At 41.5% G+C, this 15,657-nt stretch overlaps 1 protein-coding gene across 1 annotated transcript in view; it reads right to left on the minus strand.

Annotated features, from left to right (window-relative positions):
• kif1b (kinesin family member 1B) overlaps window positions 1-15,657 on the minus strand; it is a 229,691-nt gene that overhangs the window by 67,619 nt on the left and 146,415 nt on the right. The window contains 2 exon segments of the mRNA XM_052039294.1: window positions 2,431-2,579; window positions 4,115-4,211. Of these exon segments, the coding sequence (XP_051895254.1) occupies window positions 2,431-2,579; window positions 4,115-4,211 (246 nt within the window).

Raw genomic sequence — 15,657 nt, forward strand, 5'->3', positions numbered from 1 at the left:
AGAGGTGTATGGCAGATGGAACCAGAACCAGATTGGGGAGTGGGGAGAGGGAGCGTATGGAAAAGGGGTCAAAAATTGGAAGATCGGAGAAGCATTGGAAAGGGGGTTGGAGGGGGGGAACCAGAGGAGAGGGTTACCCGAACTTGGAAAAATTCATTGTCCATACCATTGGGTTGCAGACTACACAGGCCAAACGCGAGGTGTTGCTCCCCTAGTTTGGGGTTGGGCCTCACCCTGGCTGCGAAGAAGCCAAGGATGGACAGGTCTGTGTGGGAATGGGGAAGGGGCACGGTAGTGTAGCAGCTAACGTAACGCTTTACAGTGCCAGCAACCCAGGTTCAATTCCGGCCACTGTCTGTAATGAGTTTGTACGCTCTCCCCGTGTCTGCGTGGGTTTCCTCCGGGTGCTCCGGTTTCCTCCCACATTCCAAAGACGTACAGGTTAGGAAGTTGTGGGCATGCTATGTTGGCGCCAGAAGAGTGGCAACACTTGCGGGCTGCCCCCAGAACACTCTAAGCAAAGGTGCATTTCACTGTGTGTTTCGATGTACATGTGACTAATAAAGATATCTTATCTCTCTCATCTCATCTCAAATGGCAGGGGCTCAGAAAGGCCATTGCGGACAGAGCGCATGTGCTCTGCGAATCCGTCACCTAACCTGCACTTGGTCTCACTGACGTAGAGAAGGCCACATTGGGGGTACCGAATGCAATGGACAAGGTTGGAGGATGTGACTGGTGCTGCTTATGTTCCTGGGTGGCGGTGAGGGAGGAGGTGCAAGGGCAAATGTTGCACCTCCTGCGGTTGCAGGGGAAAGTGCCAGAGGTCAGAGAAGGGTGGGTGGGAAGGGATGAGCAGACCAGGGAGCCACGTAGGGCGTGGTCCCTGTGGAAGGCGGAAAAGGATGAGGAGGAGAAGACGTGGCAAGTAGTGGGATCTTGTTGCAGCTGGCAGAAATGACAAAGAATGATGTACTGGATGGGTGAAAGGTGAGGACCAGGGGAGCTCTATCTCAGTTCTGTCTGGAGGGAGATGGAGTTGAGAGCAGGTCTGAGAAACAGAAAACGCGAGAGAGAGCTCCATCAACTGCAGCGGAAGGGAAGTCACGTTTCCTGAAAAAGGAGGACATTTCAGATGTCCTGGAATGGAAGGCCTCATCTTGAAAGCAGAGGTGGTGGAGACAGAGAAATTGGGAGAAAGGGGTGTCATTCTTACAAGAGACAAGGTGGGAAGAGGTGTAGTCTAGGTAGCTGTGGAAGTCAATGGGTTCATAGTAAATGTCAGTGGATAGTTTTGTCTCCTGAGATGGAGACAGAGAGGTCTAGAAAAGGGAGGGAAGTGTCAGAAATGGTCCATATGAATTTGAGAGCTGGGTGGAATTAGTAGCCAAGGTGATAAATTGACGAGTTTCGCACAGGTGCAGTCATCAATGTAATGGAAAAAGAGTTCAGGAGTGGGACCAGAGAAGGTTTGGAACAGGGACTGTTCCATGTAGCCAACAAAGAGACAGGTATAGCTAGAACCCATGGCTACACCTTGGATTTGTAGGAAGCGAGAACAAGTTCAGCCAGGCAAATGAGAGTGCTGGTGGAGGGGAATTGGTTGGATCTTTGCAGCAGAAGGAAGCAGAGGGCTTTTAAGTCCTTCCAGATGGGGATGGAGGTGTATAGAGACTGGACATCCATAGTGAAGGAGAGGCAGTGGGGGCCGGGGAATCAGAAAGGTGGAGGGCATCCGAGGTGAAACTTGCCTCATGTTCTTCAGTGATTAATTGGCTAAATGCAAGTTTTTAATGTCCCCACCCCACAGGACTGATAGTAAGACACAACTGTACCAGACTATTCCAAGACCAGCCCTGAAGAGCAATTTTACTTAATGGAACAGCTAAACTTGGCCTGGAGATCACATTCTGTACCAGAATAACATAATCTGACAGCACATGCCCAGTGCTCTCAGCTGCAGGCTGAACGTTAGTATTTTGAGCAGTCAGTAATTGGTTTCAGCCTAGAATTCATTTGGTTTAAATAAATGTATTTGGAAAGCTCACAAAAGGTCTTAAAATGTCATGAGGAAATTAAATATGGGCAAAGAGGCACAGTGGTTAATCCAAAGGCCTGAACTGAAGCTAGAGAGATACGAGTTCAAATTGTGTTTCAGCGGCTGGGAATTTAAATGCAATTTAATAAATCGGGAAAAACAAAAAGCTTCTATCAGTAACAATGGCCCAGAAACTGCTGGATTGTCATTAAACTCTTCTTGCTTCATTTATGCTGCTTCGGGTTTGAACTGTGCTGTGTTTACTTAATCTGGTCCACATGCAACTCCAGACCCGTAGCAACAGCCTTGTAAGCTCTTCCGCTGTCAAGACGACAGCCCACCACCAAATCCTCCAGGGCAACCGGAGACAGGCGACGCCCACAGTGCAATACCTTCTTCTTCAGCTCGACGCTTATAGCATTGGCCTCCTTCAGGTAGACAGCATTTCCCCAAAGCAAGTCCCGCAAGGATGTAAATTGGTGATATTTCCACTTTCTGAATGCCCACTCCGCCAGTTCATAGTCACGTTGGGTCCAATGCACTATAGAAACAATTGCGGATTTATCAGTAACAGTTTATACCATCACAAACCAGGCATTAAGAAACATACTAATGATTTTTTTCCCCTAACCGGGTTACTTTAAGTAACTGATGTTTCAATATCATTCAGGAAATTAAATATTAGATCATCTGATATTTACCACGACTCAAAAGATATTCATACTTTAAGGTGAAACAAATTCTCCTACACACAGTTGCCCAGAGATCAGATTCCTACAGCATGGGAATAAGCTTTCTGGAACTTAAGTAGGAAATCAGTCAGTTTTCAGACTGATGGATGGAAATGCCCTTTTCCAGGCTCGTACAATTCTAAACCCCAGAGATATCGGGGCATTTCGGCACAGGCTGAAGAGGGACATCTGGGTCATCAGTCACAGGTAACCTTGGTCCTTTGGATCTTGTTCAAATATCGATGGAGCCAGAGTGGCTCCGGAGAATGGTCATGCTTTTCTATCTCCTGCATAATGGGGAAAGGCAACGTGGAGAATGCACCAACGGATAACATTCAGGGACTAAACAGCACATTCTTTGCCTTTGTTTCCATTTGAAGGCGAGATTGTTTAAATCCTTCAAATGCCTTGAACATAAGGTTTCAAACATTTGGGAGAATATTAAAAAAAACTGTATTCTATTTACTTTTGTCTTGATTAATGATCGATTCTTTCTGTGATGCAGACGCAGCAAAGCATTTACTTCTCTCAGTGTTTCAGGCAATAGTATCCTGTTATCATTCTCATTAAATCACCCACCACCACTTCACTATTGCAGCAGGATCCCATGGTGTTTGGCATTACAGACAATTCTCCAGCGACTAAAGAGCAAGTCAACAAGACTCGTGTTATCAAAATTCTGCTTCAACAGCTGATGTCCTCTTGTCAGGCTGCTCCAGACCTCAGCTACAATGCAAGAAGCCTCATAAGTCTGGAAAATAGATTTTTTAAACAGAAGATTCCCAGGCAGAAAGAGACCAGATAAAGGGCAACTTCAGGAGGACAGGTCACATAAAGTGACAATGTCACTCATTCCCCATTCTGCCACCCTTCACTCGATAACTCCTACAGAGAATACTCGAGAACTCCTCCATCGGGCAGGAGGTACAGAAGCCTGAAGTCCCACACCACCAGGTTCAAGAACAGCTACTTCTCTTCAACCATTTGGTTGTTGAACCAACCGGCACAACCCCTAGTCACTGGAGTTTAGCAACACAGTGACCACTTTGCACCAAAATGGATTTTTTCTTTGTTCTAATTTTGTTCTTTCTTGTAAAATTATGTTTTTCTTGTGAATGCTGCTTATATGATGCTCTGTGCCTGTGATGCTGCTGGAAGTAAGGTTTTCATTGCACCTGTGCATACGTGTACTTGTATATATGACTATAAACTCGACTTTTAATGTACTGTAGTTGTGCTTTGCAAGCAATCATCAATATTTTAAACTAATACCAATAGGAGCTACACTGACAGCTTACTGATGGGGCAGCTTTAACAAAATCATGATTAACCACATCCATGTTACCTTCTTCCTCTTCCTCCTCTTCTTCTTCAGTTGTTTCTGCAGCCAGTGAACGAGTTTCCACTTGCTTCTGTAAAGCTTCTAGCTTACTTTCATAGTCCTGGCAATAAAGACAGAATACGTGTAGAAGAAAGGACAAAGGCAGATGGACAACAAGTTTCCATTAGTCGAAGGCTGGGAAATCTAGAGAGGCTGGGCTGTTGTTTACTGCTTTCAGTGCAAGAACAATATAGATTTTGCTGAGTGTGTCAAGATTTACATTCACCACAGTCACTTTCCTCTAGCTTTAAAAAGGCTGTTGATAAAATGAAAAAAATCCAAATTCTTTATGAAATGTAATTAGATTTGCATATAGTAAATGTGAAAATTAAAGAATGCATGCTTGAGTGAATTTATAAAGGACTCAAGTGAACTTGGTCTTAAAAAGTTGAGTATCAATATATTTAATTTCCCTTTTTTGCTGCTTTATAACAAGGAAATCCAAGAATGGCACGTTTGGGAAAAATAACTCTCAGAGCAAAATTAAACAAAACACAAGCTTCCAAACCAGTATAGATTAGCAGGTTTTCACAATTAAATACTCAGATGAATACATTCCACCTCTGAAGTGTAATGGCCTCCTGGTCAAATCACGTAGATGCCACGGCCAAGAAAGCTCACCAGCACCTCTACTTCCTCAGGAGGTTAAAGAAATTTGGTTTGTCCCCTTTGACTCTCACCAACTTTTACCGATGCACCATAGAAAGCATCCTATCTGGATGTATCACGGCTTGGTACGGCAACTGCTCTGCCCAGGATCTCAAGAAGCTGCAGAGAGTTGTGGACACAGCCCAGCGCATCACGGACACCAGCTTCTCCTCCTTGGACTCTGTCTTTACCTCTCATTGTCTTGGTGTAGCAGCCAGCATAATCAAAGACCCCACCCACCCGGGACATTCTCTCTTCTCTCCTCTTCCATCGGGTAGAAGATACAGGAGCCTGAGGGCACGTACCACCAGACTTAAGGACAGCTTCTACCCCACTGTGATAAGACTATTGAATGGTTCCCTTATACAATGAGATGGACTATGACCTCACGATCTACCTTGTTGGGACCTTGCACCTTATTGCACTGCACTCTCTCTGTAGCTGTGACACTTTACTCTGTACTGTTATTGTTTTTTCCCTGTACTACATCAATGCACTCTGTACTAACTCAATGTAACTGCACTGTGTAATGAATTGACCTGTACGATCGGTTTGTAAGACAAGCTTTTCACTGTACCTCGGTACAAGTGACAATAATAAACCAATACCAATAAAGAAAATGCATCAGAAAGGGCGTGATTACCATCAACAAAATGATGAGCATATGCAAAATTACAGCGACCAATTGATAGCCACCTCGAAATAATCTGTGACATCTGAACATTAGTTACGCACCAGACTTCTAAGGGAGAATGGTAGTGGGATTGATAGTTAATTACAATAAGCAATTAACACCAATCTGATATCATTACATTTGAGTAGGTAATCTTCACAGTTGCGTTATCATAGTATTTAATTCTACAAGTCTATTAACAATTACAAACCATAGTAATTATATTCTATTCACACATAAAAAGTTATACCTCAGGAGGTCAGAATAAATGCAATTAAGTATTAGAAAAATCATTTCTCATCGGAACTGGAGGCCATTTCAATATTAAAATTCAAAATCCATGCATTTTCCAATGAGAAAATTTCCAATACTGACGAGATTGCCATACAAATTGAAGGACCAAGCCTAACATTGGATTTCTGGCATACACTTTATTAAAAAAATTATTAACTCCACTAAATAGATGCAAGATCAAGGCACATACCCAGGATAAGATGAAGGGAAAAGAACAATGAATTTGCCTTCAAGCATTACCTCACACCAACATGCCATTACTGGGCAGCCCCATTGAGGAATCAGTTCAGAAAGCTGGTATCAAAATCAATGAACTCCCAGACATCAGAGCTCACTTTCTGAACAACTAATGTAACTCTTCAAGATTCCAGGGTTCCAATTATGATGCTAAAGAGTTTTAACTTAAATCAACTGATCACTTCCCAGCATTCATGGTACAGCGTGGTACATCTTTCATAGGTAATGTATCTGCCTCCATTTATTCTCCAGACTCCTGTATCTTCTTCATGCTACCAGGCTGCAAGAATTACAGTAAGTAATGGACCTTCCAGAGTGGCTGCAAGCTCATCAATTAGGAAAACAAACTGGAGGACTTTAACTGCCCTCAGAAAGTACACACCAACTCCCTCACTTGCTCCCACTTAACCTACTTGTAAAACTTCAGTATTTTGTTCAATGTGCAATTGAACTTCAAAACTGACATCCTCTCCATCGTCAGAACCTGCACTGTCCATCTCCGTCGATTCTTTCCATCTCCTGTCAACCCTTAGACTAGGCACCCTAGTCCAAAACCCTCCAACCAGCAGAAATAGTTTCTGTCCTATCAATGGCAATTAATTATCTTTAAAACTTCAAACAAATCACCCCTTGACTTTCTAAATTCTAGGGAATATAACCCAAGTTTATCAGACCTCTCTTTGTAATTTGAGAAGGCCAAGTTTTGTAAATAAAACACTCGATTACACTGAAATGTGCAGTTCAATTCAATTACTTCAGCAAGGTGTTGGAATCTATGTTCATTTAGCATTGACTAAGGGTCAGAAGTCAAGGATACCGGTGTTTTTATAAATAGAGAGCAACAAAATAAACCTTAAGAGCAACTGTAAATAAATATAAACATTGCAGTCTCAACTTCTGAACCTTTTACCGTTTGTACATCTTTTCATTCATTCACTAGACATGAGTATTATTAGCAAGGCCAGCACATAACAGCCATCCCCAACAGAAGATAGTGGTGAGCAGCCTTATTGAACCATTGACAGTGCACGTGGTGAAGGTACTCCCACAGCGTTACTCAGTAGGGAGTTCCACGGGACGGACGAAAGTGATGATGTGGTGAAGGTTTCAGTGATGAGGAATCAACGGCATGACACTGTGTGACTTGGAGGGGAACTTACAGATTGTGGGGGTTCCTATGCAGCTGTTGCTGTTGTCCTTCTAAATGGTAAAGATCATGGGTTCAGGAGGAGCTGCTGAAGAAGCCTTGGAGAGTTGCTGCAGTTCATTCTATTGATGTCAAACACTACACCAGTGCTGGAGGGAGTGCATGCTTAACATGGAGGATTGTTTGTCTCTGAGCTGCTTTGTCCTGGATGTCGTCAGGCATCGTTATCATTGTTGGAGCTGAACTCATCCATGCAGGTGCAATACATTCTATCAACTCCTGACTTTGAGACTTCAGATAGTGGACACATAATAGGTCAAGGAGCAACATCCACAAGTTCCTCTCCAAGTAACATTCCATCCTAATATGGAAATTCATCACCGGCCCTTCACTATTGCTGGGTATAATTGCTGGAACTCACCATAAACAGCCACGTAGGAATATCTTCGACACACAGATTGCTTACTACCACCACTTCTCAAGGGCAAGTGATGGGCTTTAGACACCAGCTTTGGCAGTAGCACCTCCATCTCATGAGAGATTAAACAAAACATAAAACTGGAGGGTATTTAGATATTGTCATTTATGAAGCAGTTTTCACACCAGTCGGGGGAGTCCAACTACTCCTTGATATTCTTGCAAGGGACAAGTTACGTTTGGAGGTTAGGACAAATTGGTCCTTTAAAATCCCTTAAAAATAAATACTACAATAAATACTATACTTCAATAACAGGCAATATTGCCAGCTTCAATCAGCCATGTAAGCAAATGTACGTTTTTAGGGGCAAGCCTGCTATCAGTAGATGTGAAAATGCGTGAAGCTATTATTGAGCATAAACTAAAGCAGCATGTGGAAAACCATTACATTAAACAGAGTCAATATGGTTTTATGTAAGGGAAAGAGTTTAACAAGTTCAAGAGAATTTTGAGGATGTATCTATCAGTTTCCATAAGGAGTTACCAGCTGGCTTATCACATTTGTGTACAAAATATTAAGAGAAATAGATAGAGTGGACAGCCAGCGCCTCTTTCCCAGGGCACCAATGCTCAATACAAGAGGGCATGGCTTTAAAGTAATGGGTGGGAAGTTTGAGGGAGATATCAGAGGAAGGGTTTTTTTTACCCAGAGTGTGGTTGGGGCGTGGAATGTGCTGCCTGGGGTGGTGGTGGATGCAGGTACATTGGTCAAATTCAAGATATTACTAGATAAGCATATGGAGGAATTTACAATAGAGGGATATGGGTGAGGTTCAAAGGTCGGCACAACATTGTGGGCCGAAGGGCCTGTATTGTGCTGTACTGTTCTATGATCTGGAGTTTCAAAAGTTTATTTTAACAACCTTTTGTGAGCTGTTAGATACACGGAGCTGTGGGCGTTATATATCAACATGGATAGAGGCTCGTCTAAAGGACAGAAAACAGTTGGAATGAATGGGTACCAACATCCTTCCACTTTGAAAAGGAGTGAAGTGCCATCCGGGCCACACTGGACCCTCAGCTACTCATACAAGCTACATTAATGACTTTGACAAAGATGGACAATAGTGTATTCAAGTTTGCTGACAATACAAGCTGGGCACTTAGACAAATTTTAGCAATCCCAGTTCTTAAGTTTTTAATCGACTTACTTTGCACCAGATGACTGATTCCTTCACAACAGTCTTCAGTGACTTCAGCGGTTTCAAGAACATGTGGGGGTCATTTTCAGAATGTGTGTGTGCAAATTCAAAGGCCATAGCAACTATTTAACCTCCCTGCTCTGTTAACATTATTTTTCTGTCCTACCGTCTTACTTGCTCAATTAGGGGTCAAAAAAGAAATGAAAATATACTGTCTTGAAGCACAATAAATTATTCACTACTCCTTTCTTAGTAAAACCTTCAATGACAAGATAGAAATCTCTCTCCTTATGCTATATAACATCCTTAAATCCAGGGAACTTCTGTATTAAAAAAAAACAATCACTATCATTTGAGATGATAAAATGGCAAAGCATTTTCTCTGACACTAAATATTGGCGACTGCTATGTGTTGATTTAAAAAATCTTTAGGAACTTTGAAAATGTTTAAATTTAATCAAGATGGATGGGAAAAAAAATGAAGATCATATTCAATTTATATTCCAAAACCATTATTTCTTGTACCGTATTTCTCAAATGTTCAGTAATATAAGGCCATCGGGGTTCAAGCCCAGCAACCCTAAAGTTCCCATATTATCACATCTATAAAGATTATGAGCACTTTATTGAGAAAGGCCAAGCAAACATGAAAACTCAGCACTTTATTTGACTGAAACCCTCAAAACAGAAGTTCCCAGTAGTCTGAACATGGGCACAATGTAATAGTACAATAGCCAGAAACAGCAAAAAATTGATGCTACAGAGAAAGGCATCAGTCAGATCACAGTCATTGTGATTGCAAAGTTATGAAAAATACTCACAAATTTACAATATTAGACTTACACAAAACAATCTGGATACAATCAATGTTATCCTTTATTGAATTAATTCTTAAAGCACACTAAAAACCTTTATTATGATGTAAGGATGTCCACAAAGACCCATTATAAAAGCATACAATGAACCATCACAGGAGGAGAAAGTATCTCTTCCTCGGTACAAGAAACTGACTAGGCACCATTTCCTTAAAATCAGTCTGCATTGTTGTAGAACAGTGGCAATTTTAAAAAAAAACAGCTAATCATAGAAACAAAACTAGCCGCATGCATCATCATTAAGGTCAACCGTAAACTTGCCTCAAACAATATTGGCAATGCTGGAAAATTTTTAAACTAGGATTTATTGGGAAAAATTACTGAGAAGACACCAGTCAATCTGTAGCTATGGAGGTACTGTGGCACTTTATGCTCTTAGAAACTCTACATCCTTCAGAGTGCACATGTATCAAAGGACTTTCAACATTTTAATATGTTAGTTAAGTGAAGCTGCACTCTCCCAGACAGTATCAAGATTTAAACATATAATGTATTATGCATTGTCAGTAAAGAAGAATGAAAAAAACTATACATTACAGCAGCTGTCCAAAGTTACCAAATAATCCGTGAAAATGTCATTATCGTAGATGTGACCTCACATAGGTAATTTCCCTTCACCTGCAGAAGTTATTCTCAAAATAATTGGGAATTGAAATTGAGAAGATAATTATTTTACCAATTATGTTTTTTATCCAAAGTCAGGATTTTATTTTAACCTGTTAAGTTCATTTAACAATTCTTTGGAAGTTAATAACTTAAATCAGACCTACTGATTGCAAAACAGGAGAAATTATTAAACTTCCTTTGAAAAAGTGACAAATAACAAAAGGCGTCATACTTCAAAACTATAATTCAAAGTTCCTAGAGCACAAAAGATTAATAATTGTTGAATGATATTCAAAATGAACGAGGCGGAAATTAGAAATAAGCTAAAGTGTATATCAATTTTAAAGAAAGCTAATTACGTGTATAGTCAAGGAAATGATAACATGCTCATTAAGAAAATTAAACAAATTGAAGGAAGTTTTACTTAAGCAACCCTATGTATTACTTCAATCGAGCCAAATCAAAAATGAACTTCTTCCACATGGAGCTCCACATGCCTTCCATCATTTAACATTACTCATAACCCTCATTCAAATATTAAGCGATAGAACATACTAAACCAAAACGTAGTGTTAATGTGATTAAATCAGGACCCAGAATAAACCCCACAAGCTTTAGAATACTCTGAGTAAAAAACAAGTCCACACTTAAAACTACCGGTCTCCAGAGCTGAATCCTACAAATGCCAGATCTGAAATTTTAAGAGGTTTTGAAAGCATTCTTCCAATATTTTGGGATGACAATTTTTCTTTAAAGAATACCAATACGTTCAAAGAGGAAGTGCCTAGTACTGGAATGATTTGCATTAGTCAGTGGAGTAGAAAGTTTCTAAGTTTAGAGAACTGCGTAATTTTTTTTAATACGTTCGAAATATGAAGTTCAAATACTGTTATGGTATTGATGGCACATTTAATCAGATCTTTCTGAAATGAACCGCATATGAATAATGGAGAAACTACTTATTTCTATCATTTCTCATTTATAAGAAAGGAAAATAATAATAGTATATGTAGTAATTTTAGACCAAAATAAAAATAATAGAGCATAAGAGTTTGCTGTCTGTATTAAAGTGGGTAAGACACATTACTAGTTTCTTTCTGATAGCTTCCTTCCTAATCTCCTTGGAGTCACAGACATCAAAATATGCAATGCCTTTAAATGGTATCTTGAACTAAGTTATCAAAACTCAGAAGTCATTAATCTTTATGAATTAAGGTAGACAAAAACTAAACTCTGAATGGCAATACAGTAGAACTCTCATAATCCGGCAGCCGATTGTTTGGAAATACAGATGGTTCAGCCTCTGGTTCATTCTGTAGTCTGCAATATGATTCGGGGGTTCAGAGTGCTACTGGGGTGCACAGGAAGTGTCCAGAACACCAGGGATCAGGAATGTGGATAGATTTGTGGCCGGAGCAGAGATCTGGAGTATTTGTATACTTCCTGCTCCCTTTAAACTCAGCAGGTTCACTGGAAAATTTATTATTCTACTTTGTAACATGTTTAAAAAAAAAACTGAAATAAAAGTTTGTTTAGGTATTATTAGGGTAACATCCAATAGTCCAGAAAGTCAGCTAGATCAGCACTATCAAAGTCCCAAGGATGCCGATTGTTGCAGTTTTACTGTTTAGCCTCTTATTCAGCTTACCCAGGCTACATATCAAAGAAAAATTATAAAAGAACGTATAGTAGTTTTCGACACATTTTTAAAATTGCAATTGTTTTTTGTTAAATGTTTAACAGAGTTACTTCTATAAGGGGGGAGAAAAAACTTTAAAAAGTTTTCATTTTAGGTTTCTAAACCTGTATTTTTTAAGGAGTCTGGTCATCAAATCCTTTCACTAAGTCACAAGTACTTTGACCTGATGTAAATTTGTATAACTAAGTTAGTCCAAATACAGAAGTCAAATACAAAAAATACCTGCCCAATTTTGATTGGATCTAGGTGAACTCAGAAAAAATTCAGCAGCTGTCTACAATGATCCCCACAAAAAACTGACTCCTCCCTCCTCTTCCCCCCACCCATTAAAAAAGCACAATAGTGGTAACATTTGGGTTTTCATTTCAAAATTAAAGTTCAATTTGGACTTATAAAAAGGACACTTGAGTTTAAGAGGCAAACTTGTAGAAAGAAAAACATCTGAAAGGCAATCTGAAACAGTGAAAGCATTATGAAATGGACTTTAACAACTGGACTTAATGGGCGTTTACTAGATGTATCAAAAGGCAAAATTAAGACGTGTCAGTTATTTAAGGATTAGATGTTAACTGCTTGTACTCTTCGTCGGCTTGGCAAGTAATTTGACAATTGACAAGGATTAAGAAAGTTATTAAAGTTCTTCCACTCAGTTCCCAACTGAGTAAAATGGGAAAATGGGGATTTTGAAATAAAAAGATGGGTGTACTGACCAATTAGCAATTGCCAAAAACCAATGCCAAATTTTAGTACATCTTTAATTAGGCTGTCAGCTTTCTAAATGGCATAGGTGATCATGTATGGTGAATGGCTGATCAAAATCAACACATCTGTAGTAGACCTGGCCTTTTCATTTCCCAAAATTTATAATGAACAGAAAGTCTGCCCGGTGTGCTGTTTGAACTCTAATGACGTAGGAAGATCAATAGTCTGACATATTGGCACCTTGGAAGCTCTTGAAGGGAAGTTGGGTTGGGGCAGGGCTTCAGGTAGTTTGGGAGCGGGTGGGGACCAGGAGGCACGTCTCAGTGATCATTTGCATCTACACAGTTGTTTCCCGTGCTTTAAGGTTTGGCGCTGAGTACTGTCGGCGCATCCGTGGCGGGGTGGTGAAATGGTTGTGGTACGGTCTATCAGTTCTAAGGTATTCAACTGCGTGGAGACAATTTTCCGAGGAGCCGCTATAATAGTGACAAGGCTGCTGGTGGATGCGTCGCTGGTGGTGCGTGGGAGACTGTGGTGTCTGCCGGCCATCCGACGACGGTAACGATTCGGTGGAGTTTGAAGTCTGTCGACGCAAGGCACGGTGCTGTCCGTTGTTGAACGAATTGCTGCGCCAGCGAGGTTGCTGCTCATTCCTGTGGTCCTGCCTGCTGTGGTGTTGGCCGTGCCCTCTGCCAGAGCCGGACTGGCGCCACGCCTGAGACTGGTCGCCGCCCCTCTTCTCACCGGTATCCTCCTCCGCGCCGCTCCCTTCCTTCGGGTCCCTCTCCACCACGAACTCCACCGCCTCCTTGTCCGTGATGATGATATGGGTCCCCGGGGCTCCAGGAGTTTCGGTGGCCGGGGTTGCTCTTGAAGGGGAAGCGCAGCTTGCGATCCTGGGGCGGGGATAAATCGATGCGGAGCGGTCTGTCTCCGCAGCTGCTTCGCAATCTCCTGCTGCTGCAGGTTTCTTAAACCGGATCTGCTCCAGCCGCATCCAGCGGAGCCGACCCCGCCGGAATTCGGGATCCTCGTTCATCAGCTTTGAAACGCGCTCCTCTTTGCTCATCTGACCCTCGCCGCTGCCGACCTTGTGCCCGGCATCCTCGCTTTCCCCACCTTTCTCTGAGGCAGGCTTCCCCGCCTGGTCAGGCGAATCGATCAGCGGCAAAGACTTTTTCCATTTGCAGCATTTTGTTTCGCAGAACCTTAATCTCTTCCTCCTTCGTGCTGTTCTGCTGCTTCACCTCTTGCAGGATGTTTTCCAATTTGTCCACATGGCACTTGAGAACATCCACGTCGCTGGGAGTTTTCACTGTGGACACCCACATCTTCAATTCGCTCCTCTCCAACACCTACTGTGTCCCACACATCTCTCGCAACCGCTCGCCAAGAGTCTCTCTCATTGGGATCCTTTTTTCCATAGGCAGCACACAGCTCCTTCATTTTAACAATCGCCAGTGCCTCAATCTCCTGCCTAGTGTGCCTGAAATCATTCAAAGCCACCTCATAACAGATTTCCTTCACAGCCTGGATCTTAAGGTCTGAGAACGTCACCCACTTTGGGTCTTTGGTAATTTTACGTCGCTTGGGAATCTGGTAAACTTTGATCTGTTCGTGTTTTTTCCCACTGCTGGGCAGGCCACACTTTTTTACAATGGTTTGCAATTTGCTGGGGGGCAGCTTTTCTCGCAGGGAGGTTATCAATCGCCAACTCTCTTCACAAGATCTCTTGTCTGAATCATCCCCACTATCAGAGTCTGCATCCTTTAAAAAAAAACCAAAATGCCCCAAAACAACCAAAATTAAAATTAAACCCAAAATTCAAATCGAATGAAAACAAAAAATTAAAGTTATGAAGAAAACATGGGGGATGGGAAAACTATAATGGAGTTAGGTGAACATGCTCAAAGCTTTTGGCAAAAAATCAAACACAGAATCATGGTCCAGAATTCCAAAAATAACCAGATGTTTTTGCAAATATTTTTGATCTCTGCGAGGCAATCCCCACCTTTTAAACAATCTACCCTGCTGCAGCAGTCTCTGCACAGTACGATAGTGTACAGCAGGCACTGTAGTGTAGCGGTTAGCGTAACACTATTACAGCGCCAGTGACCCACGTTCAATTCCGGCCACTGTCTGTAAGGAGTTTGTACGTCCTCCCCGTGTCTGCGTGGGTTTCCTCCGGGTGCTCCGGTTTCCTCCCACATTCCAAAGACGTACGGGTTAAGAAGTTGTGAGTGTGCTATGTTGGCACCGGAAGCGTGGCGACACTTGCGGGCTGCCCCCCAGAACACTCTACGCAAAAGATGCATTTCAATGTGTGTTTTGATGTACATGTGACTAATAAAGATATCTTATTTGCAATTTAGCAGCATGTGGCTACAGCTTCCTACTTGTTCTTGTCTTTTGCTTTTGAGGTACTCGTTGGGGTTACACTAGGGGCAGACCTTCCCATACGTTACACATGCAAAAATATTTGCAGAAACAAATCAGATTTTTCATATATTTTGCACCACAATTCTGTAGATGTTTAAATTTGACAAAAAAAGTTACGAAAGGGAAAACAAAAAAAATAATATTTCATCTTTTAATTGCATGATATACAAAACTCCCTTACAAATTTAATCTTTTTCCCTCTTTCTGAATTTCAAAGCTGCACCCAAGACATGCTACAAACATGCAAAAAAAGTGAATGTCTCTTTGCGATCTCCATTTTAATGTCAAGATACAAAAGTGTGGTGTCGAAGTCAAATGCATGTAGTTAAAATGGGTTAGTATGCAGGTGCACATACAAATGCAGTTAAGTTCAGAGCAGCCAATACTTGTCTTGTTACTAAAACAAAGGCAAGGTAAGTTTATTAAGTAGCTTCTCATCCTTGCGGAAAAGGGAATGAGTAAGAATGATTTGTGATCCATTGACCAACAATGTTTTTTACGTCACTCCTTTACGCAACTGGCACCATCTAAAAACAGTGAAGTATTTGAGTGAATAACTTGTTTTCAT

This window comes from Pristis pectinata, chromosome 26 (assembly GCF_009764475.1).
Source record: "Pristis pectinata isolate sPriPec2 chromosome 26, sPriPec2.1.pri, whole genome shotgun sequence".
In the NCBI taxonomy this organism is placed as follows: domain Eukaryota; kingdom Metazoa; phylum Chordata; class Chondrichthyes; order Rhinopristiformes; family Pristidae; genus Pristis; species Pristis pectinata.